The sequence below is a fragment of the Atta cephalotes genome (assembly GCF_000143395.1).
Source record: "Atta cephalotes unplaced genomic scaffold scaffold00017, whole genome shotgun sequence".
Taxonomy (NCBI): Eukaryota; Metazoa; Arthropoda; class Insecta; order Hymenoptera; family Formicidae; genus Atta; species Atta cephalotes.
In genome coordinates, this window is record NW_012130081.1 from 6065171 (window position 1) to 6075952 (window position 10782).

Genomic DNA, 10782 nt, shown 5'->3' on the forward strand with positions numbered 1-10782 from the left:
TCTCTCTCTCTCTCTCTCTCTCTCTCTCTCTCTCTCTCCTTTTCACTTTCTTATTATTAATATAATAATATAATTTAATTAATTTTATTTGTGTATTAGTAAAACATTCTATTTGTATCCGTTCAATTCTAATATATCATCTATGACTATAATTTAAGAAAGTGTTATATTTTTTGTAACAAGATAAATTTATTTCAGCTACGTCTATCATTGTAATGGCAGCAGCAAAGTCAGATTGAAAAATTGATTATATAGTATTACTTCTTCATCTCCGTTTATCATCAAGAATATCGTTCTTCGGAACATGTGCCAATGCCAAAATCATACTATCTATTATTTGGCTTGTACTATTGTAGAAATATTTATATTTATCATCGGCTTTTTGATGATGATTATAAACATCTTTCATAAATTCGCCATCCGGAGTGAAGAAGAGAATCCTTGGAACGTAAGTTCCGTCCGGTTGAAATTTTGCTTCGTCTTGTGCGGGAATCTCATCTTTCTTCATACCCACCATAACAAAACTGCATCACGAAAAAATTTATATAACCAATTTAATATTATATATATAGTGTCCTTCTAATCTTTATGCGTTTTGTTATCTTTCATTTGTGTGCATTTTCCCTTCCTATATTTATCGCTTGATCTAATTGTATTCTTCAACGTCAAGTTTAGATGTCAAGATGATAATACACTCGCGATATCATTCAAAAGTTGAGTTCCATCAGCGAGTATCAGTGATGATATTCGCAATTCCCATTCCCGCCAATACACTGAGAGAAACTTTTTGGTTACGCACCTTTATTTTAATCTATACTGTTATTATATTATAAGGCGCCGCGAACACGTTTTCATCGTCAATAACAGTACAAATCAAAATAAAGTAAAATTCTTGTTATAGTTTAAGATTGGCCGAATATTTTTGTTTTTTATTCATACTGATTGGATGACTAGTTTCTGAGAAAAAAACTAGTCATTTTTCAAGTTTAGACATTTTTTTCTCAAAAACTATTGATTTGCATAAAAAAATCTCAGAGATAAAAAATGTCCATTTTGATTCAATTAAACTTACAGAATTTTTTTGGAATTTTTATTCCAAGTTTAAATTTTTTAAACAAAAAATTTTTTACAACTATTTAATGATCATACAAAAAAATTAAGTGTATATATGTAGATGTTTTTCCGCAGAATAATATGAGGAATCGAATTAAATCATTTTTAGCCACTAGAACGTTGGTTGATTAATGAACTTTCTAAGTGACTTTTTGGAGGTAAATCGCTCATCTATTATTGCCGTGTCTTCATCATATGTCATATGTCAAAACTTGTGTGTTTCTTACGTCTATAACTTAAATCTCTAATAAAGTAAATGTTACGACAATTACAATTCTTGTGCTCAGATCCTTACTTATCATTATCAATCTCCTTTGATTTGACACGACACATTGACAAATTTTTGTTTTCTTTTCAAGGTTCTGTTTTTCAAACTAAACGGTAAAACATTAATATAACGACATTTTTTCCATAATATCCGTTTCATGTTCCTTCATCGCTCGTTTTTTTTTTATTAGATAATATATCATTGCTAGTTTAAAGCTTACAAAAATAAATGCGACATTTTTATAAATCTTGTATAAGTGACACGTATAAAAAGTGCAGTTTTTAATTGCTTATATCTTATATATTGATATTATATAAAATTAATCTCATTAATTGCACAAGCGTTTCAATTTCAAGAAAATTTAATTTCTGACTTTTTTAATTCGCGAATGTACTACTTTAACTCGTAAAAAAACATTTCGCTTACACAATGTATGATTGGATTGGACATTTATGCTAATCTGAGATCGATGCTAATTAATAGTATCTTGTAGGTATGTACAAGATACATATACATATATATATACATATACATATACATATACATATACATATACATATACATATACATATACATATACATGTCTATAGTAATTATTAGAATCATGAATCTTGCATGCAAGCCTCTTCAGCGGCACGTTTATTGTATGCACAGTAATTGTATATAACATATCTAGAAACAGGAAATTACCTTGGTGCGTGCCGCATGTTTTCAAGTACAAATAAATTCCGTCACAATTCGACAAAGTAGAGAAATATATATTTTTACGTAGTAACGTTCCGCGCAAAAAATACTTACTACTGGCTAAGATTGAGAATTTTGATCGAGTTGGTGAATTTAGGCTTCAATTTCTCGCAAGTCGGACAACCCGGTTTGTGAATTAGTAGAAATATCGGTTTCTTGTAGATTTTCGCCTCTTGGAAGCCTTTTTGTAAATTTCTCCATTTGTACATGCGTTCAAAATTGCGGTTAGAATCATCGTCGGCAGCGGCGATTACATTTCCGAATATGTAATAATAATAGACCAAGGCTGTAGTAACATTCAGAAAACCGAGATATTTCGCATAACGCATGATTAGATTCCAATTGGGAGGGATGTTAAGTTTCTTAACTTGATTCACTAACACATTTGATTTTATACATTTGATTTTATACGAATTACGTGTCAATTTAATTTGTGATAAGGTAAGTGGTTTGAAACGTTATTTCAGCATTTTCAGCCAACTTCGCGCTTCGTTCGTAATAGCATACGAATGCCATCTATTGGCGGCACTCGCAAGTAACTGAATACAAACATTTCAATGTTCAAGTCAGTGCGCTTATGGTTTACATTTTGATATCAGCTGATGGCCGCTGTCGGCTGCATAGACTGCGCTGACTGGGCCGCTCTAGTCGTAGTTATTGGTGTTTTCTTCTGCATGCCTGTGTGATACGTCGGCATGTATGATGAATTTATGCACACATATTTTTATATATATATATATATATATATATATATATGTACACATACCGCGCCTGCGCGGCACACACACCATACACACACACCATGCACACACACCATGCACACACACCATATACACACACCATATACACACACACACACACACACACACGCACACACACGTGACAAACGTGCGCGCGCCGGTCGCTTTGAGTCATTTTCTTGCGTGTTCTTACGTCCGTGACGCAGATGACGCAGACAACAGACTTGCAGGATTGCACTCTGCTCTGATCTGTATAGGTTAGCGTTGACGCAGGTTAAACGAAAGATTTGACAGAGCAGTGAGAATGGTGGGAAACACTCTTGTCTTATTGTGTTAATTTTTTATCAGTCGCACCAGACTGCTAACCAATTTATTGTTTCATGGAAAATATTGCGTGCACAATATTTCGAAATCGCGATATACTGGACGAAACTACATTCCAAGATCCTAAAAAGTCAACAGTACAAAATGAAGCCTTTAATCGAATTCGAGGAATGCTTACGGGATACTCCCAAGTTTCGGTAAGATTTCTCCCTCCCCCCATATACACCGACACAATTTGTTTCGTACAAAGGAATAGCACTTGTATCTCTCAATGATTTTCTGTTATACTACTATCCACTTACTAATCGTTTCTAGATAGTTTAAGTTTAATACATTTTTTAACTTAAGATGACATTTTACATTAAATTGACTATAAATGACAAAGTGTTGTGTGAAATGTACACTTTACAGATTATGCATCGAAGAGGTGGAGAAGAATGTGGATCTACTAGAACAAAAATTAGATAAGGTATCCTATAATATTATAAAATATCTTATTTAAACATTTGTACATCATTAATTTAATTTTCGCACTATCTGAAAATGATTACACTTAATGTAATACATGAATTAAATAATATGCAAATAGTAGACAATTTAATGATAACAATATGACAAGAGTAATTTTTACATATAATTATCACGTTATAATATACATATATATGTGTAACCGACATCTAAAAAATCTATACCAATTTTATAATTTTTTCTTTAGGTATTAAAAAATTGCAGTCTGACTATTGATACTGGAAAAGCCTTTGTTGGACAGCAAAAGTAAGTTTCATATAACAATATACTTTGTCTTTTTCAACTTGTTGATTGTACAACTTGTCAATTGTAATCATTTTGTCAAATATACCACATTAAAATTAACTAAAAATATTATGAAGATACAAAGGAATATATAATAGAATCTTGTATAATGAAGAATAGATTTTATATATATATAATATATGTATATTATGCAATAATAATAAAAATTAATGACAATCAAGGAAAAAATAAAAAAAATGCCAATGAATTATATATTAAATAATAAATAAAAAAAATTTTACATCATTTTCTACATTGTATATATATCCATATCTTGATACACACGCACACACGCACATGCATGTACACACGCACACGCACGCATATATTTAACACACACACACATACACACACACACGCGCGCGCGCGCGCGCGCGTGTGTGTGTGTGTAATGATACTTTACTCTTTAATGTTAATAATTATTATTTTTCTTAAAGCCAATTTGCCAATAGTCTATGGGAATTATCTTTATACTTCAGCGATGATCCAGAAATAATGGCATTTTTAAATAAGCTTATACATGCTTTACAAGAAATGAATAAGTATCATACTATTTTATTAGATCAAGCTTCTAGGACTGTGATGAAGGATCTTAATAATTTTATTAAAAGGTAAATTTTACACACACACCGATTTTCAAACAAAATTGACAAAAGTTCTATGAAATTCTACAAAAAAATTTTACGTCAATCTTTCCTTAGCGATATCAAAAGAGCAAAAGAGACTCGGCATTACTTTGAAAGAATTTCCAGTGATCTTGATATTGCACTGAATAGGAATTCTCAAGTACCGAAATCTCGGCCTATGGAATATGAAGAAACATCAAACATCCTGTCGGCTACTCGATCATGTTTTCGACACACTGCTTTAGATTATATTCACGCTTTGACAATGCTGCAAGCGCACAAGCGACACGAGATATTAGGCACATTATTAAGTTATATGCACGCGTGTATTACTTATTATCATCAAGGTAGCGATCTTGCTCAAGATTTAGATCCTTTTCTCAAAGATCTCGATGAAAATTTAATTCAGATGAGAGGTGATTCGAATAAACTCGAAAAAGAAATGGAAAATCGTCATATTTATGTTAACAATCGAGATTTGATTCCTTCTCTGGTACCTGGCAATTCCAAGATGGAAGGCTATTTATTTAAAAGGACTAGTAATGCTTTTAAAACTTGGAACAGAAGGTGGTTCTGTTTGAAGGATCATCAACTAGTATATCGAAAAAGAATAGGTGACGAAGGTTATACAATTATGGAAGAAGATTTGCGATTATGTACTGTAAAACCTGTAGTTGATTGCGACAGGAGAAATTGTTTTGAAGTTTTAAGTCCGACAAAGTAAGTAGATACCAGTTTCCAATTTGTGTAGTAATTACTATAATACAACAAAAAGTAAAAATTAAATTTTTCATAAGTGAATAAAAAATTAAATTTCCATTTTCTAGAAGTCATATGCTGCAAGCAGACAGCGAAGAATCGTATTTGGCGTGGGTAACTGCGATGCAGCAGGCCATTGGCGCTGCTATTCAAAGAGGCATGAGTGTAGTTGCCAATATTAAGCCACATGAATTACAATCACGTGATAGTCCTGCAAGACCATTGACAAGACTAAAGTCAAGGTGAGTATTGATACTTTTTATGCTGTCGATTTGTATTGAAGAGATGAGAGTATTTTATTACAAGTTATTATTTTGAAATTTCAGAGTGTGGGAACAGTTATTAAAAATCTCGGGTAACGAGGTTTGCTGTGATTGCGGCGATGTTAACCCACGATGGGCTAGCATCAATCTAGGCATTACGCTTTGCATAGGTAAGCTTTACTCAATAAAATGTACATACTACTTTTAACACGATGTGACTTGATATTTTTCACGTTTATCTAGAATGTTCTGGTGTACATAGAAGTCTTGGGGTACACTACAGTAAAGTTCGATCCTTAACATTGGATGATTGGGAACCAGAAATACTTAAAGTAATGGCAGAATTAGGCAATTCTGTAGTAAATAGCATATACGAAGCTCTACCTGTACCTTCCAATATTACTAAAGCTACACCAAAATGCAATGGGTATATAATGTCATGATAAATTGATCAGCTATCTCCTGTTTAATGGCAATAAAAGAAAATCTTACAAAAAATATTTACATTCCCTTTTCTCTAGTAACGTTCGAGAAGCTTGGATAAAATTCAAATATGTAGATCGTAAATTTGTAAAACCTCTGACTGATGTAATACCAGCTGGACATCACGCTAGTCGCGAGCAAATGCGATTTCGAAAATGGAGTGTGCGTAAATTACGTCGCAGACCACGCAGTTGCGATAAGATCGATAATAGTAATGGCAGTAAAACGTTAACATTATTACCTGTCAAAGAAACGTATCCTTCAACGAGCTCGGACGAAAGTAAACATACATCAATCGACAGTTTGAATTCCGTTGGCAAAACAAAGAAAATTGAACGAAATTCCGTAAGCTCGGATGATAGTGCTAATGTAGATTTGAAAAACAATTCTACTCTTTATGGAAAGATCTTAAATCGTTCGCAGAACGATTTGAATGAAATTAGTAAATATGTTAAAAGTACAACTGCAACTCGTGGAGAAGTCGCAAGTGTTGAGCCGCTTGCAAAAGAGCTTGGTTCGATGGAAAGCGAACTCAATACTGAAATAGTGAATATTAATACGTTTTTAGTCGTCGAATCGGACGACAGTTTCAATAAACATACCAATGATAAAGTCAAGGACGATAATAAAAACATTTCAGGAAATAAAGATCTTGAATCAAAGAAGCACTATAACGAAAAAGTACAATCAGCTGTCTTAATGTTTGGTTGCGATGTACCAAAACCTTCTATCGATAACAATTTAGAACTAAGTTCTGATCAAGATTCAACGGCTGGTGAGGATGAAGAATTTACTGATGAAGAAGATATAGAAAATCTGCATCCTGAGATGTTGCTTTACAAAGCTGCAGCAGCACATAATTTACCAGTAATGTGTGCAGCATTAGCGGCCGGTGCTGATAAATTGTGGTCGAATGTTAATGATAAAAGCCGCAGTTCTCTACATCAAGCGATAATAAGTGTATGTACGATATTTTGTATAACGTGAGCGCACGCACAATGTATAATTTTTCTTTTTTGTGAATTACATTTCATATATTTCTTATATCATTTCTGCAAGAAACATGCTTCAAAATATACAAAATGTGTAAATTAATTATATGTATTTTCTTGTATGCAGGGTTCCGTAATGTCATGTGAGTATCTCCTTTTAAATGGTGCACGAATCAATTATCAAGACGCCGAGGGAAAAACGCCATTGCATTTAGCAACAGAATTAGGTACATAATAATATTGTCTTTATGTTTTTCGAAGAGGAAAGGAGGGAAAAGAATTATATATTAACATTTTATAAATTTTTACAATTACAGGACACACTGCCCAAGTATGCCTACTTCTTAAACATCGTGCTGATCAACATATTGAAGATGAAAGTGGAATAAAACCTTTGTCAATTGCTGTAAAAGAAGCAAACGCCGATATCGTCACTTTGTAAGTATTATAAAGATTTATATACGTATATAGACTTAGACTTTTATGTATATATATTATAAAATATTGTATTTTATTACATCGATGTATTTATGGCAGATTACGGCTTGGTCTCCTAAATGAAGAAATGAAAGATTCTGAAATAGGCGTTACCGGTGATGAAACATTCAATGACGTTGTTCGTGATTTCAGTCAGTTGGCTTGTTCACATCCCGAACGATTGCAACGTCGAAATGAAATCACAAATTTATCACATATGCCTGAATAAGGTTTACAAATTTTTATATAACATTCACATAAATGTATAAATAAATCATATTTTATATATCATGTGGATTACAAAAGCGCCCGCGTTGCCTTTCAAATTGTTGCACAGTATCGATTATCTATCGCATTAATGTAAGTAAAAGCTGGAAATTTTCACAAGTTTTTAACAAAAATTATCAAGTATCAATTGTTTTCGTTTGTTTTGAAAACTAAACCATTATAATTGTAATATCGAAAACAATTCATTTATATTCTTTCATTTCTTGGTATATATCATCACTGTAAAATTGGTCACCTTTTCATAATGATTTCTTAATGTAATTTTTATAGCGAGAAAATGATTTATAACGAACGTATACATCACATATAGAATTTTATTTTACACACATGCACAGGGTGTCCGTCCATAAATGTCCAACCAAATGTCCTCGCAACTAGTTGAAGTTATAAGAAAGTTTAATAAGAAAAATTTGTACAACTCCGCGAGTCAGCTGCAAAGTGCATGTAAAATGTTTTTTTCTACTCTTGGCTTTTTCGAATTATGTAGGTTAATATAGTTGTTTTAAATCTGGATATCTAAATTTAAATGAATAATTTTTTTGCATATTTATATAGTAAAAAGCATTTGCAATCAAAATCATATCGTGTATATAATAAAAAATGGCTACTATGCATCGTTTACGAGATAATCGACATTATTGTATATCTTAAGTATTGATTCTTAAGAAATTGATTTCCATATCACAATTTGAAAAACAAGATTCAAATCAATGATCAATATTTTGAATTCGGTTATGCCAAACAGGACTGTGATTACTGATCTTCAACTAGTCAAAATATGCGACTGCTTGTTTTGTAAATAAAGTATTTGTCTAGCATAGAGTATGAAATTCAGAGCAGTATCTGTTAGTCAATCGGTCAGTCAATCGTTTTTTCAATAAATACATATCATATTGTAGATTACGAAAGTAACGATGTTTACAATTAGTGAAAAGTGTTCGAGATGTAGCATTTACCAAGTATGCGTAATGAAAATAAAGTTCAGCTACTTTATCAACAAAAGTATCCAGAACAAAAGTCATATACAAACGGTCATACATTTCAACGAGTCGAAGATCAATTACGTCGAACAGGATCACTAATAAGACAATAGTTGTACAATCAGAACAGAGAAAGAGACAAGTATGCTTAAATTAAATTTTATTGAAAACAAACATACATCCATAAGAATAGTAGCACGTAATTTAAAAGTATCAAAAAATTACATGCACGCTGTATTAAAGAAATACAAATTCTAACCATTTTGTGATAATTTAGTACAAGTTTTACATGAGCCACCGAAATCTGTGAATTTTTTTCTTTTAGGAATATATTAAAAACATCGTCTATGCAATTGTTCCTGAAAATGAAGAAGATTTATGACATAAAATCACTAGAGTTGTTGAAGGCATTACAGTAGAAATGTTGCAGTTATCAATGAGAAACATTATAAAATGTGTTGAATGTTGTATTGAACATGATAGTTGAAATTTTGCAAGCAATTTATAGATTAATAAATATTTCATAAAAAACATTATTCATTTCTTCCTCTCTTTGACATTTCAAATCACGTTCAAAATTATTTTGAAACACTTTATTACTTTGATACTTAAGATACTTAAGATATTGATTATCTCATAAACGATGCATAATAACAATATTTTATATACAATTTTGATCGCAAATGCTTCCTGCTATACAAATATGCAAAAACATTATAGGTATAGTATCTATTTAAAAAACCTATATTAATCTACATAACTCAAAAAAGCCAAGAATAGACAAAAATTTTTTATGTGTATTTTGTAATTGACTCGAAATTCTACAAATTTCTCTCATTAAACTTTCTTGTAACTTCAAGTTGTGAGACACCAGTTGCGAGATATTTGCTCGGACAATTATGGACGAACATCCTGTATATAATCCATTAGGTTGTATAGTATAATGTAAAAAAAATTATTTTTAGCGATTTGGTGCTTAATAAAATTGCGATATACGAAATATTACATTTTGTTAATATTTAGCAAGCAAAGATAAAACAAACATCATATATAGATAAATATTACTTATAAACCATTTATATATATACACACACACACATATATATATATGGTGTAAAAATGTTTGGACAGATTTGCTTAATTTATATTATATTGAAAGTTACTATTGCATCATAAATTTTAGATATATATCTGGCAGAGGATATAATCCTCAGGTAGATTTTTTTATACATACATATCCGTATACACTTTGTGTATCAGTGTTATGATTATACACAATTAATTTCAATTTAGTTACAAATCACACATGTACATATTTTTAGAGAGTAGCATGACATCAATATAATAAATCGTTCGTTATAAATATATATGTAGCTTGTTACACGCGCATGCACGCACATACACACACACACGCGCGCGCGCGCGCGCGCGCGCGTGCGCGCATACGTACATGCACATGCACATACGAATGATTTATAGTATTGATAATAACAGCTTTCAGATATAGGCGAACTATGATTTCCCAAAATGTTAATTCATTTTTGTTGCATAAAACAGAAAAATGTAGCCTCTGTTGCCAAAAGTTTATTTATATAATGAAAATGCGAAGGTTGGATCTGATTAAGTTTAAATATTTTCTAAGAAATATGGTTACATTTTATATGTGTATCTAACAATAATGGACAATGCAATCGCGTGGAAGTGGAGTAAATCATGAAATTAAGTAACCAACTAAATTTCAATTAAAAATGTATACACATATATATATACGCATACACGCATTACACGCGCGCAAACATCTCGAATTTACAGTTGAAAGCATGAATGATACAATGTTGTTTGTGCATATGCACGTGTGTACGATTTGCTATAAATATGTTTTGATTGTATAATATTATATATATATATATAT

The 10782-nt window shown here is 31.5% G+C and overlaps 2 protein-coding genes across 2 annotated transcripts; one reads left to right on the forward strand and one right to left on the reverse strand.

Annotated features, from left to right (window-relative positions):
• Window positions 1-265: 265 nt before the first annotated feature.
• Window positions 266-2454, reverse strand: LOC105618674 (thioredoxin domain-containing protein 12-like). Its single transcript, XM_012200202.1, has 2 exons — window positions 2180-2454; window positions 266-524 (listed from the first exon to the last, which is right to left on the reverse strand). The coding sequence occupies exons 1-2, from the start codon at window positions 2452-2454 to the stop codon at window positions 266-268; spliced, it is 534 nt and encodes a 177-aa protein (XP_012055592.1).
• An 879-nt stretch (window positions 2455-3333) lies between these two features.
• On the forward strand, window positions 3334-7831 carry LOC105618615 (arf-GAP with coiled-coil, ANK repeat and PH domain-containing protein 2). The gene is made up of 13 exons (XM_012200146.1): window positions 3334-3386; window positions 3601-3658; window positions 3905-3963; window positions 4440-4613; window positions 4704-5348; window positions 5456-5629; window positions 5714-5820; window positions 5894-6077; window positions 6172-6575; window positions 6702-7093; window positions 7253-7352; window positions 7443-7563; window positions 7663-7831. Exons 1-13 carry the CDS (start codon window positions 3334-3336, stop codon window positions 7829-7831), a joined length of 2640 nt encoding a protein of 879 aa, XP_012055536.1.
• Window positions 7832-10782: the final 2951 nt, after the last annotated feature.

Coding starts and splice junctions, on each gene's coding strand:
- LOC105618674 (XM_012200202.1), bottom strand. CDS start 2,454: ATGCGTTATGCGAAATATCTCGGTTTTCTGAATGTTACTACAGCCTTG. Junction 525..2,179: donor ATTCTCAATCTTAGCCAGTA/GTAAGTATTTTT, acceptor TTCGTGATGCAG/TTTTGTTATGGTGGGTATGA.
- LOC105618615 (XM_012200146.1), top strand. CDS start 3,334: ATGAAGCCTTTAATCGAATTCGAGGAATGCTTACGGGATACTCCCAAG. Junction 5,821..5,893: donor AGGCATTACGCTTTGCATAG/GTAAGCTTTACT, acceptor ACGTTTATCTAG/AATGTTCTGGTGTACATAGA. Junction 7,564..7,662: donor AACGCCGATATCGTCACTTT/GTAAGTATTATA, acceptor TATTTATGGCAG/ATTACGGCTTGGTCTCCTAA.